Genomic DNA, 17,682 nt, shown 5'->3' on the forward strand with positions numbered 1-17,682 from the left:
GACGGACGCCACCAAAAAGAAGCAGGCAGCCAGTGATGATCAGTGTTGTTTACTGCTGCGATAAAGCGACTGTCAAAGAAACAAACTGTCGAATTACCATTTACACACATAAAAATTCGGTGTGTGAGTGCGTTATCCAAACACCTTCTTCACTTTCCTTTCTCTCTCTTCTCATCTCCAATTACAGACAGACAGACAGAGAGAGAGAGAGAGAGAGAGCTCGTATACCATACACACCGTGTTTCTACGCTTCCACTATTTTCTACTCTGCCAAATATATCACGCTGCTGATCAGATCACACAATTTTCCCTCACTTTCTCGCCATCGAACTGGCAATCATCTCAAATACTTTTGAAGTTTTTTTGTTAGTTTGATTTTTGTTGTTTCTGTTTCAAAGCTCTGAGGATTTTACTTCAACAGCTTTGAATTTAGCTCTTCAATTTGAAGAAGCGCTGACTGAGGTGTTGGATTTGGAAGTGATGGTGGAGTTTGGTTTCTGTGGCGGTTTGGAGCGAGTGATTTGCGTGGATTTAGGGTTCATAAGGTGAATGGAAGGGTTTGGTTTTGAGAACGGGTGAGCCAAAACATTGCTTGTTCTAGGACTCTTCTGGAGGAGATCTTTCCATCTGAGGGAGAGTCTGTCTTTTGTTCTCTTCTTTCTAGATGTCGCGGACCAACGGGATGGCTTCGGATCTTAGCAGGTCTGGCGCCGTCGAAAGGGATACTGAGCAGGTATTTAAGTGTATTTCGCTTGTTGATTTATTCTTTCCACACTTTTTGGCGAGTTTATTTTGTTGTTAGACGATTCTTTTACTAGCAAATTGAACTCTCTTGGATTAAAAGCTTAAGAGGATGCTACTTGATGAGTTGATGTCTTCCATACATTATGAGCACATTATTCATATATTCGGAGTAATTGAGTGGTGCTTTTGGTTGATTGTATAATTCATTAGGTTGGGATGGATGAAAATGCTTGATGCAGTTGAATTTCAAATGCAGAATTAGCTAAAGCATGGTTGATGTATATCAGTGTACCATGCCATTCATACTTGAAATTGTAGCAGTATTAAATAATATCTGGTCACAAGTGTTGGTTCTCAGGGATGTGATAAGATAGGAGATGAAAAGAGTCTCGTTCATCTTGATAAGTATGGTCACACACACACAGTGGAATAGCAAACAATATATATGAACATGTCTCATCATATTATGTTTACATCAAGAATTGGCATTGACACATGCTAAGTTTCTGTAGTCATGGACAAGCTTACAAGATCTATCTTGGAGGAAGTACCATGGTGTATCTTATTTGCCGAAGATATAGTCTTAGTGAATGAGACTATATCAAGAGTTAATTTGAGTTTGAAATATAGACATACATCTTGGAATCTAAAGGCTTTAGATAATATATGTTGTGCAATTTAATCAATGCTAGGAGAAGAGTTGAGGATTCTGTACAATTGGATAGGAAGAGAGACCAATGAGTTGGATTTGGAATATCTTGGTTCAATAACTCAAAGCGAAGAGAGACAAAGATGTTTCCCATATAGTCGGAGCTAGTTGTATGAGTGGAAGAATGCATTTGTTGTCTCATTAAACCAAAGAATACCCTCGAAAATAAAATGTAAATTCTATAGGTAAGTTATAAGTCTTGCAATGATGTCTAGCATGGGAGGTAGGGTTATTAAGTGACATCATGTTCCTTTTACTTGTTCAAGAATCTCCTCCCTTCTTCCTCCGAAAAGTAATTTTTACAAACATATGTGGATCCCACCATGATCAAAAAGATGAATGTATTTCCATTTTAAAAAAGAAGATGAATGTATCAGAGATGAGAATGTTGTTCTGGGTGTGTAGCAACACGAGTAAATATGGGACAGGAAATTGGGTATTCACTCTGAAATAGAGGTAGCTCCGATTGAGATAAGATAAGAATGTTGCTATAGTTGCTTTCTGATTGTTGGTGCTGATATGGATTTCATGATTTTCCCTTCCACCCATTCTATCCCAACTATTCTTTCTCTAGAATACCTACAACCTTTCATTGTTTCTCTTGATAATTTTAATATTTACTTAATCTTCAGCCCTATAATTGTTATGATATTCTTAAAGTGTAATCCATAATTTTAAGTCTACCTGCAAGTATGTTGAGTGCTTGAGTGTTCTCAAGTTAGGTTTTTGAATGATTTCTACAACAGGCTATTACTGCTCTCAAAAAAGGTGCATACTTGCTCAAGTATGGAAGAAGGGGGAAGCCCAAGTTTTGTCCCTTTCGGCTTTCTAATGTAAGTTTACCCTAGTATTTTCTTATTGTTCTTACTATAACCTTTTAATGACCTTGACAGGAGCTGCAACAGAATATAGTTGTCTCTGACTGTTGTGAGAATTCATAACCCTTATTTATATATTTAATCCTATATTCTTTTAGATATTTGAGGATCAGGGTCAGGGATATTGACTACAGAGAAGTTATACATGTATACTGTTAGACAGACATCAGGATGCCAAAATTAGATGAGTTATACTGTATTATGTGTTTTGCATGTAATACTGTGATTGTAGCATCAACCAACCTTATGCTAATGCTAGTTGTGGTTTTAAACTCAGAGACAAAGTGACAAACAAAATGCATGGTTTAATTGCTCTATGTTCGACCATACAAAATTCTTGGTATTTGTGGCCACTGGCCATGTGCTTGTCGATCCAAGAATTATAATTGCTGGCTTGAAGGTTGTGTTTTAATTAAATCGAATTCAAGTTAATCTTTGTCTAGCTCGTTTGCTCAAGGATTTATGTTTGAACTGGCTTAAGAATCATTTATAATTGAAGCTGAAATTTGCAGTAATGGCATAATTTGCGACGTACAGCAAGATGGTGGTAAAAGCTGTTAATATCATTCTTTTCTTAGATTTATGTGGTTTATTGCTCATTGGTGATGATTTAAAGTCATATCCTGCCCAATTCAAACAAAAGCGTAGAAGGCAGTTTCCCAGTATGTGGAAATTTAATGATCTCTAATTTAAAGCTATTTATATGCTAATCCTTCTGTGTTGAATCGTACATATGTTTGTAATTTTTTTAACTAATCCTCTATTATGGACTTCTCACTCTTATAAATGGGTTAAACCATTATGAATCTGCCAAGACTGTGATCAATATTATCTACTCTGACAGTAGTGATGCTCGATTAAAAACGAGAAACGGATAAACAAACAAACAATCAAGCAAGTATCATTTTTGAAGTTGAAATGCATCTCAGGAATGTTTTGTATACCACAATAACAAGTAAAGTATTCTGAATGTGAGATTCATTTTTTCGAGCCAAAATAAAGCTTAAATTGGTATAAAACTATCATGAGGATATGCTCAGATTTATGAGGTGTAATGGATAATATAGTTACAGGTTGGATGACTTCATGCACTAACATATTTTAACAACATCACAGGTTCACAATCTCAGGCTTCTCTGTGGCTCTTTATTCCTTGCAATTTTACTTGCTTGAATATTTAGGAGTCATCTAACTGTGACTACTAATATCTGTTATCTTGAAATGGTTTCCTTTAATCTGATACAAATTGTAATTGTAGATTCTTCCTAAAAATTCTAAATGGGGAATGTGTTATTGCTTTCAGGATGAGTCAGTTTTGATATGGTTTTCGGGGAAAGAGGAGAAACATCTCAGACTAAGCCATGTGTCCAGAATTATATCTGGGCAGCGCACAGTATGTATCTCCATCAAGTTAATTTATTTGTGCAGCTAATAGCTATTTTATCATATTTTACAATAATGTGTCTGGAACTTGTAGTTGTTTTTTTGAAAAAAAAAATGTGATTCATTTGATCTCTCTAATTTATTGTCGAGAATGTAGTTTCATGTTTGCGGCTTGTGATAATTATGAGATACATTATCCTCTACTTTCCTTTTTCTATCTCCTATTTAGAAACTGCCACAGCTTCTCCAAACCAGACAGCTCCATAGAGTGGTCCGATATAAATCATCATGCTAAAGTTCGGCTTGCTTATTGCATTTTTAGCTGTCAGGGTCTCCTCCTGTTGAATCACCCATAGCAACACCGTAAATGATAACTGTACCTTTTGGAGTGCCTTTCCTATACCCCCCTTTCTATGGCTTTCTTTCTCTCTCTCTCTCTTTTTTTTAAAATTTCTGCGAGCAAGGGGGTGAGATTTGGGTGTGCATGTTGCCAGTCTATGTTGACCTTTCAGCTTCTGCGTTTTGATTATGCTATGACTTTATTGTATAATTTTTGTTTCCATTATGTGCATTCAAAAAAAAAATCTTGTTTCCATCGTGTCTAATTAAACATGACTAATCTTTTTCAGCCAATCTTTCAAAGGTATCCACGGCCTGAAAAGGAGTACCAGTCATTTTCTCTTATATATAATGACAGGTCACTGGATCTGGTAAGACTTTCCTTGGCTGTACTCATACACTTTCGTCGCTGTAATAATCACCATATTATATGGGATAATCATCCTTGGATCCCGTTCCCTTTTTATCATATGTAATGGCATGTTTAACTCTGTATCTGTTACAATGGTATCAACCTGGAGATCTTTTCCTTGTTCACTAGATCTGCAAGGATAAAGACGAAGCTGAGGTTTGGTTTACTGGTCTCAAGGCATTGATTTCCCGGAGTCATCACCGAAAATGGAGAACAGAATCACGGAGTGACGGTATTCCATCTGAAGCAAATAGTCCTAGAACTTACACCCAGAGAAGCTCTCCTTTGAATTCTCCATTTGGCAGTAATGGGAGCTTGCAGAAGGTATAATTCTCTCATTCATTTATTATTTATATGAGTATATGGTAGGCATCATTTGCAGTTGTATAAATATTTACTTCGCATTAGGTGAATATATAAATTAAGGGACTGCTTTTTCTATACTTCAATCCAGGACAGTGGTGATCACCTGTGCCTTCATAGTCCGTATGACAGTCCCCCCAAGAATGGTCTAGATAAGGCATTTTCCGATGTGATCTTGTATTCTGCTCCTCCAAAAAGTTTCTTTCCGTCAGATTCTGCTACTGTTTCACTCCATTCTTTGTCATCAGGAGGCTCAGATAGTGTACATGGTAACATGAAGGCAATGGTGATGGATGCTTTTAGGGTAAGCCTATCAAGTGCTGTTAGCTCATCGAGCCAAGGTTCTGGTCACGATGATGGTGATGCCCTAGGGGATGTGTTCCTCTGGGGGGAAGGCACTGGCGATAGTGTTCTTGGGGGTGGAACTAATAGAATTGAAAGCTGGTTAGGTGTCAGAATGGATTCTTTGCTGCCCAAAGCCTTAGAATCTGCAGTTGTACTTGATGTTCAGAACATTGCTTGCGGTGCTCGACATGCAGCCTTAGTAACCAAACAAGGAGAGATTTTCTCTTGGGGGGAGGAATCAGGAGGTAGGCTGGGACATGGTGTAGACTCTGACATTATGCATCCAAAGCTTATTGAGGCCCTCTGCAATACTAATACAAATATTGAGTTTGTAGCATGTGGTGAGTATCATACATGCGCTGTAACACTTTCTGGTGATCTGTATACCTGGGGAGATGGCACACGTAATTATGGTCTTCTGGGTCATGGAAACGAAGTCAGTCACTGGGTTCCTAAGAGAGTCAATGGCCCCCTGGAGGGCATACATGTCGCGTCTATCTCTTGTGGACCATGGCACACAGCTGTTGTAACATCTGCTGGACAATTATTTACATTTGGTGATGGAGTTTTTGGTGCTCTGGGACATGGAGACCGGAAAAGCGTTTCGATACCAAGGGAAGTGGATTCTCTTAAGGGGCTCCGTGTTGTGCAGGCTGCTTGTGGTGTTTGGCACACAGCTGCAATCGTTGAGGTCATGGTTGGTAATTCAAGTTCCAGCAACTGTTCCTCAGGGAAGCTTTTTACTTGGGGAGATGGAGATAAAGGTCGACTTGGGCATGGTGACAAGGAAGCAAAACTTGTGCCTACATGTGTTGCTGCCCTCGTGGAACCCAACTTTTGTCAGGTTGCTTGTGGACATAGTCTAACAGTTGCACTTACCACCTCTGGCCATGTCTACACTCTGGGCAGTCCAGTTTATGGCCAGCTAGGAAATCCTCAAGCTGATGGGAAGCACCCCGCTCGTGTTGAAGGTAAGCTTTCCAGGATTTTTGTCGAGGAGATTGCTTGTGGTGCTAACCATGTTGCAGTTTTAACTTCAAAAACTGAGGTCTACACATGGGGCAAAGGAGCAAATGGTCGGTTAGGTCACGGAGACACAGATGACAGAAATTCCCCTACATTGGTAGAAGCCCTGAAAGATAAACAAGTCAAAAGTGTTGCGTGTGGCACTAATTTTACTGCAGTTATCTGCCTCCATAAATGGGTCTCAGGTGTTGATCAGTCAATGTGTTCTGGCTGCCGTCTGCCGTTCAATTTCAAAAGAAAACGCCACAATTGTTATAATTGTGGACTTGTCTTTTGCCATTCATGCAGCAGCAAGAAGTCTCTTAAGGCTTCAATGGCACCAAATCCCAATAAACCTTATCGTGTTTGTGATACTTGCTTCAATAAACTAAAGAAAGCCAATGAAACGGAGTCTTCATCTCAGTCTTATACAAGTAGAAGATCTGGTATCAATCAGGGGTCCAATGAGTTCATTGACAAGGACGAGAAGCTAGATTCTAGATCTCACTCACAGCTTGCTAGGCTCTCGTCAATGGAATCCTTGAAGCAAGTGGAAAGCCGGTCCAAGAGAAACAAGAAATTTGAATTTAATAGCAGCAGAGTCTCACCCGTTCCAAATGGAGGCTCCCAGTGGGGGGCACTCAATATTTCTAAATCTTTCAATCCAGTATTTGGGTCATCCAAGAAGTTCTTCTCAGCTTCTGTTCCTGGATCAAGAATTGTTTCTCGAGCGACATCACCAATATCAAGAAGACCTAGTCCTCCACGTTCAACTACACCCACACCGACTCTGGGTGGACTGACTTCACCTAAAATTGTTGTGGATGATGCAAAAAGGACCAATGATAGTCTTAGCCAAGAGGTTATTAAATTAAGAGCACAGGTACATGATCTCCTTTTCCCTTCCATCACCAGTCTGTCTAAATGTTCTCACTTATTTCATTGTGTTACAAAACTTTCTTGTTCGCGGTGAGTGAACACTGAGAGCACGTGTATGTGTTTTTTTTTAAAAATGTTCTCCTTATTGACAGGTAGATAATCAAACATGGCAAAATGTTGATTTACATTCTTTAATATCCTTAAGCTATGTTTGACAGCATATTTTAGATTTCCTTTTCCAGGAGATATTGACGATGGAGAAAAGAATTTTGTTGTTATCTAAGCAAGAACATTTATTCATTTGATTCCGAAATTATATCTGAAAACCCAAAAATAATAATTTCTGTTGTTGAAATAGGGGCTTTAGAAGCTCATTTTACGAAAAACTGCTAATGGAAAGTGTGTCCTCAAACAAGTCAACTTTTTATTTTTATTTTTTCTGTTTGAGAGTGGGAGGTGGTTTTAGAAGGAGGAACCTGACTTTGTGGCGAGTTGATTTTTGGAATGTCAAACGAAAATACAAGTTACTTTGAGAACTAATTTTTAATCTCTAACTTAGTTTTAAAGCCATATTCAAACTGTTTGGCGCACGATGATTTAACTATTCTTTTCAACAGCCCAATTAGATTTTTTTGTGTTGTCATCTTTATGATGTGTTGTGCTTCACCAATCCTTTCCTCTCAGGTTGAAAATCTCTCGCGCAAGGCACAGCTTCAAGAAGTTGAGCTTGAAAGAACAACTAAACAACTTAAGGAGGCAATAGCCATTGCAGGGGAAGAGACTTCTAAATGCAAAGCGGCAAAGGAAGTGATCAAGTCACTTACTGCTCAAGTAAGACGACATTTAACATTTACTAGCATGGTAACTCGTTTAGTGCCGTGTTGTTACCATGTTAACTTCTGTGCACTGCTTATGATTTCTAATATATTTAGCAGTTAAGGATGTTCCATTGTACCTATGCAGTGAAGCAGTTGATTGAGTGGTTGAAGGATTTGCTTTATCTGCTATTCTGACTGGAATTTTTTTTATATGAACTGTAATTTTATTAAAAGTGCTATCTAACGCGATATGATGCATATGACTTTTTCATTTGAATAGTTAAAGGACATGGCTGAAAGGCTTCCCGTGGGAGCATCCTGCAACTTCAAATCACCTTCCTTTACTTCCTTTGGTTCCAGTCCTGCAGCACATGATGTTTCCAATCTTTCTATTGACCGATTGAATGGTCAAATATTCCAAGAACCTGAATCAAATACATCAAACAGCCAGTTGCTTCCTAATGGTTCCAGCACTGCCACTACTCGCAGTTCGGGCTACAATAAACAAGGCGTATCAGAAGCAACCGTTCAAAATGGAAGCAGAACAAAAGATGATGAATCTCGTCATGATGCTGAATGGGTTGAGCAAGATGAGCCTGGTGTATATATAACACTTACCTCTCTCCCAGGTGGTGGCAAGGATCTTAAGCGAGTTCGCTTCAGGTGTGTCAATTTTCACCTAGTTTAGTAACCATTCAATTCGTGCATATCCTAGTAATACTGTAATAGTAGTGGTAGAAGATTGATTATTGTCTTCATTGAGTTCTTGAAATGAATCTCCTCTTATCACTTTAATTTGTACGCAAATTTCAAGTGCTTTGTGATTTTTGAATGCAGTCGAAAGCGGTTTAGTGAGAAACAAGCAGAAAAATGGTGGACAGAGAACAGAGCAAGAGTATACGAGCGATACAATGTGCGAACAGTTGACAAGTCAAGTGTTGGTGTTGGTAGCGAGGACTTGGCTCACTAACATAAGATAAGCAATTTACAGATTTTACAGACTTGTGAGGTCATGTTGATTAATTCGAGTTGTTTTCCATCTCTTATTAATGGTTTAGGGAAGCAATGATTGGTAAATAGGGGACAGATCTAGGGCTTTGATTGTATTTTCTGGTTTTTTTTTTCTTTGATTTCTTTTTCCCCCATGATTTTGCTTTCGTTTTTTGGTCCTTACATGGACCCATGTGTGGGGTTGAAAATGAGAAATGTATATTCTTAGTAGGTTGCTGGCCATTGTTGGGAAAAAGAGACTGCCTTGTAAATTCATAAGGAAATCAGTTACAGGTCTTTCTTCTTTCTCAAGATTATTAACTGAGTGCAAGTTCTGTTGGAGTGCTTTCTTTTGAATTGCCCAAATTTCCCCCACTTCATCTTGACCAACCTTCTTCTTCAACCACTGGTTTGATGCCGCTGCTTACATCTGCATCCAATTCACTACCATCTTCAACCCATTTTCACATTCAGATCATATATCGTATTCAGTAAGAAAAACTTCTTGATTTCAGAGAGGTGACAAAATGAAATCCATGCCAAAGAAAAATAATGTCATCCTGAAAAATGAAAGACAGACCTACTAAGGCTGCAACCTCACCGGCAGTAATTATGCTTAATCAATAAAACCTCCATAAGAGTGTGTTTGGATTGAGGGATTTGGGGGGAGGGGAGGGGAGGGGAAGGGAAGGGAAAGGGAAGGAAGAGAAGGGAAGGGAAGAGAATGAAAGAGAAAATATATTTCCCTCTCTCATGTTTGGATAGATAAAAACAGAAAGGAAAGAAAAGTAATTTAATTTACTAGTTTATCCTTATTTTTTATGTTTAAGTGTTATGTTCAAGGGTAAAATAGGTTTTAAACTTTTAAGTAACTTAATTAGTAATCTATTCCCTCCAAATGACTCTATTTTGGGAGGAAAGAATTTTGACAAAAATTTAATGAAATATTCCTCTCAAATCCTCTCAAATCCCTCCCTTCAATTTTTTATAAACTATCCAAACAAGAGAATTGGAAGGAAACTCTCATTCTCTTCTCTTCCTTTCCCTCCAAATCCCTCAATCCAAACACACTCTAAGTATCAATACACAAATTCAAGATAGGCCCTCCCATGGGAAAGACAAAAGGGAGTGCGAGGGATCCTTGTATATTGCTAATGTCAAACGATTTCCATGTTCCAAATAGCACAATATCAATCACTAACTTTCCGGATTAAAACAACACTCAAGAAAAAATTAATCAATGCAGCACATCAAGTCCAGGTCAAACCATAGTCCATTTTAATCAACAAAAAGAGCGCAAGAGAGAAATAGAGATCAAACTTACTATTATATCTACATCCTTCAAGTACATACAAATGTGCATAATAATGCTAATATTCATTACTAAAGTGTAGCTATTTAAAGTATATGCATCACAAAGAAGCCAACAAGTCTCAGGTATCTCACACGTTCAAAAGACACCAGAATCATTAGCTTCTACATATAGGGTATATTCGAGGCAATTCAGAGAAATTAACAAATAATACTGTCTTAGGACTAGTTTCAGCAATTTCCCCCAAGGGGAGCCACTAAAGATGGTAGCTCACTATTTATATGATCCCTGGTGTATTTTCAGACTTATTGAAATTTCCAATATCTCCATTTCACATTGCTTAGCCAGCTGAAATTGGGCAAAGGTTGCCCAGTCTGCAGCCTGACCAACGTGTTTCGGTATGGTATTAGAATATTCTTAAGACCTGCAAAACATGAAAACACAAAATGGAAAGCTTATCATCTTCATCATTACAAAGGACAAGCCATTGACATTTTATCTTCTTTATTTACTAACTCTACTTCTCATTATTATGGAACAATGTACCTGTTATGCACATGGTCTTATAAAGATGAGCAATATGAGGATCTCCCTTTACACTACCATGTTGCCTCTCCAAGCACTCAAGAAATGATAAGTCAGCTTCCAGCAGCTTGGCCTGATCATGAGTGTCATAACCAACATCATGGCAATAGCAGCAAAAATCCAACCAATCAACAGGTCGCTTGTCCCAAAGAAGAGACCCACCATCTTTGCCACTGGACCAATTTGGACCGCAATAATGGCCATACCGTGGAAATAGCTGAGATAGGAAGGCTCTTGGACCTGTATGCCATGGAACCTTGGACACATAGGGTCTAAAGCGCAAACGGGTAATCCCACCATTACTCTCAACAACCCCGTGTGGCTGCGCACGCTTTTTTAACCTTCTATTTATGGTGGAAGGTCCCTGTATTTTTTCTCCAGCATTCATGGCCCAAGGAACAACTGAAAGGAGGGACCAAACCCATATCTTGATATCAAAGACAGCATTTGGCTTTGATTGTTCTATGATAATACTTTTAGATTCAGGGATTGTCTGCAAATCCCGGTCTGAATGCTTATGAAACCATGGGAGATTTTTCACAAACCCAAAATTCATTTTTGAGGAACACAAGATTTCACTCTGCTACACAAATAACCCACCATAGCATCACAAACTGTTTAGCAACCTGCAATATTAAGTCAGCAGTATATGAGAAAGTGGATCTTCTGTCTTCAAATATAGATGGGGAAAAAAGACCCAGGAGATTCTGACCATATGGAAACTTGTTGAGGTGACTTTTTCACTCAGTACCATCGACCGTGGAGGAAGACCTCCGTGGCTCTAACCCCTTACTTTTATGCGGGGCTGAGGTGAGACTCGAACCCCTTACCTTGTTAAGGGAGGCGAGAGCCACATTGGTGTAATGGTAGTGGCTCTCTTCCACTCCTACAAGGTCAAGGGTTCGATTCTCATCACCCACATACGTAGGGTGGAGTGCAGAGCCATGGAGGCTTCCTCCACTGTTGGTGTCGGTTAGCGCTCAAGGGCCACCGAAAACCGCATCAACAAAACTCAACGAGCTTCCCTACCCCAACCCCAACCCCAACCCCAACCCCAGACATACCCAAAAAAAATATATGAATATTGCAATCCGCTCATCATGGTAAGCGTAATTTAGATAATAGAATCCCATTAAACCAATGAATCAAACTACGTGTAGATGAAAACAAACAGTAAGACATCGTTATCAAATGCACTATGCCTATGTCAAATCCCGCATCAGAACTGAAATCTAAGACACAAGTGATTGAACAAATAAGTAATTATTTGCTGCCGAAGCAAAATTAGGGGAAAAAAAACCAACAATGAGTTCCAATCGTTCGATTCTAAGGAGCCAAATATCACAGAGGCTCAACCCCTCACGACGGCTCTAAATTCGACTAAACTACAGGCAAGGAAATTTGTAACTTTCTCCGGTCAGAAAGATTAACATGTAAAGGAGAAATATAAAAGAAATTCAAAAAAAAAAGAAAAGGAAAGAACAATTAGATGCAACAACTCACCGGATTTCGAAAAGCTGTTCACGAATACGAAAGAGAGAAGATGCAATCACAAAATAAATATGAGGGAGAAGAATTTTCTCCAAAAGAAAAAAGCAGCAGCTGGAATGTGTGTGGAGTTCCTCCTCTCTTCTCTCTGTCTCAAATCTATATGACTGCGGGACCCCGCCATCGGAATCCAACTTATAAAGTGCACACACGTCTCACTCTAACTGGTTCCTAAGTTTCGTGGTTAGAAGAAGCCATGAGTTTGAACTCTCGGAAGCCCTGGATTTTACTAAGGTCCACCTCCTTCAAAAGAGTGGATGGTCCACCCCATTAGAATAAGAGTGTTAAAATTATATGTGAAGGTTATGATGGTCTTTTCTAAAACTTATATTTTAAATCGAACGGTTTTTAATAAGGGTGGATTAAGGGTGGACTAAGGGTCGGGTGGACGTAAGACGGTCCCGGAAGCCCTAAGCTTTATCCGTATCTTTATATTATACCATTCACATCTGGTTATTCATTCAAAAATGTTTTTTTTTTTTAATAATCACGAGTAACTCAAATGACAATATGTGTCTCATATTTCATAGAGGTCTTGAATTCGAATCTCCCAATCCCCTCTCGATTTGCATTATTCTAATTTTTATAGTGATATCTAATTTTCTCTTTTTTTTTATTATTTATTCAACTTCAAATAAAAAAAATTACACACTTGATTCACTATAATAAGGGGATGGTGTATATTATCCTCGTCATCATAGTGGGGGAAAAAAATTAAAAAATTGAAGAGTGACCCCCAAGAAAAAGTCAAAAACAGAGAAGCACCGAGACATTAATTGGAATTATTGGATGATATATGTCATTTTACTGGTTAGGGTTGGTTGAAATTGTTTAAAAAAAAAGGGTCAGAAAGAGAGGAGAAATAAAAAAAATAAAACCCTCAATTTATCGAGCCGTAGAAGCTAGAGAGAACAAGGAATTGAGAGAGAGACTGAGACTGAGACTGAGACTGAGAGAGAGTGAATTCAAAAGAAGACGAAATTGAGAATGTTGAGAGCTTCACCAACAGCTCTCAGTAGCCTGAGACAATCTCTACTTCCTACTCTTTCGCTTTCTTCTTCCTCGTCTTTCCTTCACACGTTCTCCACTTTTCCCTCTTTTTGTTCCTTTCGCTCCAAATCCCTCCAACGCAATTCGGTTCGTCTTTCTTCTCTCTGCTTCGGGCGGCTCCCGTCTTTGATGGATCCTTCATGCCCTAGACGAATAACACGAGGTGAGTTAATACCCTGTTTCATTGCTGAGGGGTTTGTTAAAGAAGAGAAACATTGATCTTAAATTATGTTTCGTATTCTATTTTCTTCTGATTTTGGTTTAAAATTGAAGATTATTCTGTCATAATTGAATTCTGAGTGAAAACTTCTATTTGCTTTCAGCTTCCTTTAGTGCTGCTGAGAGTAGCTCAAAAGGCGAGATAGAATTACTGCTGCAGCACTTGCTTGTTAAAGAAGATGACCTTAATCTTTTGTTGGATATTCATCATCGTGTTGTTAGAGGTTTGTTATTGGCTTAATTTTTATGCCCTTTTTCTTGTGAATGGAGTACGTTTGTGATTTGTATAGTGACTTGATTGGCGTCTCCTAAATTTTCCTTATGTTTTTCTTTTTGAAATTTTATGTATCTAATGCTATGAGATTGTTCTTTGTTTCTTTGATGAAGGAGAGGATTTGGGTGACCTTGCTGTGGAGTACTCGATATGTCCGTCCAAAGAAGAAGGGGGAATGCTTGGATGGGTTAGAAAAGGGCAAATGGTACGTTAGTTGCTTACATGAAGTTTTTTTTACTGTTTTAAGATTGGGTAGAATGTTAAAGAATCTGGATGACCATGTTGCTAAATGTGTCCTTGGTCATGAAATGTCACAGGTACCAGAATTTGAGGATGCTGCATTCGGTGCTCCTCTAAATAAAGTTGTGAGATGTAAAACTAAATTTGGGTGGCACTTGCTGCAAGTTTTGTCTGAGAGGTATATCTTGGACGCTGTTGCTATGCCTTGTTGAACTCTCACTTTGGGTGCGCTTGTATCCTTTTTAATCTGCATTTCATGTTACCAGGGAAGAATCAACGCTTCAAGACATCCCACCTTCTGAACTTCATGTTAAAATGCAAGACCCCCAGTTTGTTGAAGAGGCCCAATTGATTGATGTTCGAGAACCTGAAGAAGTGTATTCTTCATATTCATTGCTAGTTCTTGTTTCTTTTGTAGCTAGATTTTTTATCTGGCTTTTATTCTTTTTTCAAAGACATTTCAATGATTAGTTGCAGCTCATGTCACGTTTGGGTATGATGGTGGAAAGGAAACTGCAGGCTAAGCGTTCTTTAAATATATTATTTGCATCTGTTTGAGCTGCTAAGTCTGACCTTTTCAATGTTTACATGAATCACATCTGCTAATTTTCCTTGGTAGTAATATGTGTTTTGTTTGCATCACAGGGCCCAAGCTTCTCTGCCAAGTTTTCAAGTGCTTCCTCTCCGCCAATTCGGAAGCTGGGGGCCAGAAATAATGAACAAGTTTGATCCTCTGAAGGATACGTATGTTATGGTGCGTACAATTTTTCTTATTTAAGTTCTTTTATATTATTAATGAAGAGAAAGACTGTGGAGGTAAGGTCTTTTATATTACCATAGGCGAGAGTTGAAGTGGTGCAACCTAGAGGTTATAGGCTCAATTCTTGAAAACAATTTTCCCACATATTATGTGGGGGTAAGGTTTGCGTACATCATGCATGTCCCGAAACCCACCCATTGTGGGAGTCTTGTGCATGGGAGTTGTTTAAAAAAAGAGAGGAACCATTGATAAGTACCTGCCCACCAACTCAGCATAACAAGGGTCCCACCCCGGCCCACAAGGAGCTGAGCAGTTCCTGGGTCACGCCCCCAGACAGACGGACTGGGCTTCGAGTCCCCAGCCTAACTCCCAAACCGAAGGCCCACAGGCCCTGGCCCAATATACCCTTAGGTATCCTTTTCTTTGGAAAACCCTTGGTACCATTTGAAGGTGGCGGCCCCCTTATAAACCGCACTTCACCCTCACTCCCAACCGATGTGGGATTCGTATCAATACTCCCCCCTTCGAGACCAACGTCCACGTTGGTCAAGCACCATGGACCTTCTGTCTATCTTTAGACAGGCACTTCCATGGCTGGCCACTCCGCAGAGCGCTGCCCCGAAGGGTAAGGCCGAAGCCCAAGAGCACAATCCTCCCCCCACAAGGCCCAGAGTTAGGCTCCGATACCTTGATAAGTACCTGCCCACCAACTCAGCATAACAAGGGTCCCACCCCGGCCCACAAGGAGCTGAGCAGTTCCTGGGTCACGCCCCCGGACAGACGGACTGGGCTTCGAGTCCCCAGCCTAACTCCCAAACCGAAGGCCCACAGGCCCTGGCCCAATATACCCTTAGGTATCCTTTTCTTTGGAAAACCCTTGGTACCATTTGAAGGTGGCGGCCCCCTTATAAACCGCACTTCACCCTCACTCCCAACCGATGTGGGATTCGTATCAATACTCCCCCCTTCGAGACCAACGTCCACGTTGGTCAAGCACCATGGACCTTCTGTCTATCTTTAGACAGGCACTTCCATGGCTGGCCACTCCGCAGAGCGCTGCCCCGAAGGGTAAGGCCGAAGCCCAAGAGCACAATCCTCCCCCCACAAGGCCCAGAGTTAGGCTCCGATACCTTGATAAGTACCTGCCCACCAACTCAGCATAACAAGGGTCCCACCCCGGCCCACAAGGAGCTGAGCAGTTCCTGGGTCACGCCCCCAGACAGACGGACTGGGCTTCGAGTCCCCAGCCTAACTCCCAAACCGAAGGCCCACAGGCCCTGGCCCAATATACCCTTAGGTATCCTTTTCTTTGGAAAACCCTTGGTACCATTTGAAGGTGGTGGCCCCCTTATAAACCGCACTTCACCCTCACTCCCAACCGATGTGGGATTCGTATCAATACTCCCCCCTTCGAGACCAACGTCCACGTTGGTCAAGCACCATGGACCTTCTGTCTATCTTTAGACAGGCACTTCCATGGCTGGCCACTCCGCAGAGCGCTGCCCCGAAGGGTAAGGCCGAAGCCCAAGAGCACAATCCTCCCCCCACAAGGCCCAGAGTTAGGCTCCGATACCTTGATAAGTACCTGCCCACCAACTCAGCATAACAAGGGTCCCACCCCGGCCCACAAGGAGCTGAACAGTTCCTGGGTCACGCCCCCAGACAGACGGACTGGGCTTCGAGTCCCCAGCCTAACTCCCAAACCGAAGGCCCACAGGCCCTGGCCCAATATACCCTTAGGTATCCTTTTCTTTGGAAAACCCTTGGTACCATTTGAAGGTGGCGGCCCCCTTATAAACCGCACTTCACCCTCACTCCCAACCGATGTGGGATTCGTATCAACCATCTTTGGTAATAAAAATGAATATCGTACGTAGGATAGTAGATGTGTATTCTTCTTATCCCTGTGTGACGACTTCAATCTTTAGATTCTTTCGTTGTCCTTTTCTTCTGTTATATTCTGCATCATCTCGAGAATTTAGATTATACGATTTTTCAGTGCTGGTTCTCTTGTTTTTGCTTAAAACATCATGTTTTTATCACAGGAAGGTTTGGTTATCGAAGAATTCAACAATTTTAATATATTTATTGGCTAATTTAGTTTTAGTACTAACACATTTTCTATGTGCAGTGTCACCATGGCATGAGGTCCTTACAGGTTGCCAAGTGGCTGCAGACTCAGGTAAAACCCTTTCTGCTGCTATTTTGTTGTACAGAAGAATCACCTTAGAGATGGAAGGATACGATCAGGAATTGAACATTTTCATTTTAATTCAAAAGAAACATATCATGAAACCCCTAAATGAAGAAAGGAAATTTTCATCTGAACGTGCAAGATAAATTTAGTCAAGTGCACCTCTCTCTAGTGCCTGATATAATCAATCGTAATTCTGTTTTTTTTTTTTTTTTGTCCACATTTCTTCCACTGAACCCTGAGTTGATTAAATTGGTTATGCTTGTTCAGGGTTTCAGGAAAGTTTTTAATGTTGCCGGAGGAATACATGCATATGCTACCAATGTCGATCAATCGATCCCGACTTACTGAGAAGAGAATCTCATTACCTATTGTTGTTGAAGTCAGATTCATAGTCTTCTGTATTGAAACATGAACAAGTTATGTGCCTTGTCAGGGGAGTTTTTGGTGCGACGTATGTCCCCAGATGTAGTCAGTGATAATTAAATTCGTGAAGAAAGAAAGTTGAGCAATGTTAATCCATGTGTCATGTAGAATATTTTCTTCAATGATTTTGTTAAAGGTGGTACTGCAAGATAGATTATGCCACAGCTGCTCTGGTTTGATGTTCTGATGGTTCTAAATTTTGAGGAAAT

At 40.1% G+C, this 17,682-nt stretch overlaps 3 protein-coding genes across 4 annotated transcripts; 2 read left to right on the forward strand and 1 right to left on the reverse strand.

Moving 5' to 3' along the window:
• LOC120012337 (PH, RCC1 and FYVE domains-containing protein 1-like) lies at window positions 1–9,180 on the forward strand. 2 transcript variants are annotated; one of them, XM_038863722.1, is made up of 10 exons: window positions 1–575; window positions 665–733; window positions 2,200–2,286; window positions 3,635–3,724; window positions 4,344–4,424; window positions 4,595–4,789; window positions 4,920–7,061; window positions 7,742–7,888; window positions 8,156–8,538; window positions 8,713–9,180. In XM_038863722.1, exons 2-10 carry the CDS (start codon window positions 665–667, stop codon window positions 8,843–8,845), a joined length of 3,327 nt encoding a protein of 1,108 aa, XP_038719650.1. In that variant the 5' UTR covers window positions 1–575; the 3' UTR covers window positions 8,846–9,180. The 2 variants fall into 2 exon arrangements, with proteins under 2 accessions (XP_038719650.1, XP_038719658.1); XM_038863730.1 differs by lacking the exons at window positions 1–575; window positions 665–733; window positions 2,200–2,286; window positions 3,635–3,724; window positions 4,344–4,424 and having other exon boundaries at window positions 4,632–4,789; window positions 4,925–7,061.
• A 984-nt stretch (window positions 9,181–10,164) lies between these two features.
• On the reverse strand, window positions 10,165–12,514 carry LOC120007158. Its single transcript, XM_038857357.1, has 3 exons — window positions 12,266–12,514; window positions 10,724–11,388; window positions 10,165–10,601 (listed from the first exon to the last, which is right to left on the reverse strand). The coding sequence occupies exons 2-3, from the start codon at window positions 11,316–11,318 to the stop codon at window positions 10,483–10,485; spliced, it is 714 nt and encodes a 237-aa protein (XP_038713285.1). The 5' UTR covers window positions 11,319–11,388; window positions 12,266–12,514; the 3' UTR covers window positions 10,165–10,482.
• Window positions 12,515–13,176: 662 nt separating this feature from the next.
• On the forward strand, window positions 13,177–17,652 carry LOC120007606 (rhodanese-like/PpiC domain-containing protein 12, chloroplastic). The gene is made up of 8 exons (XM_038857946.1): window positions 13,177–13,523; window positions 13,684–13,803; window positions 13,967–14,058; window positions 14,171–14,271; window positions 14,360–14,470; window positions 14,739–14,847; window positions 16,985–17,035; window positions 17,318–17,652. The coding sequence occupies exons 1-8, from the start codon at window positions 13,298–13,300 to the stop codon at window positions 17,396–17,398; spliced, it is 891 nt and encodes a 296-aa protein (XP_038713874.1). The 5' UTR covers window positions 13,177–13,297; the 3' UTR covers window positions 17,399–17,652.
• The last annotated feature ends 30 nt before the right edge of the window (window positions 17,653–17,682 follow it).

The sequence above is a fragment of the Tripterygium wilfordii genome, chromosome 2 (assembly GCF_013401445.1).
Source record: "Tripterygium wilfordii isolate XIE 37 chromosome 2, ASM1340144v1, whole genome shotgun sequence".
NCBI lineage: Eukaryota > Viridiplantae > Streptophyta > Magnoliopsida > Celastrales > Celastraceae > Tripterygium > Tripterygium wilfordii.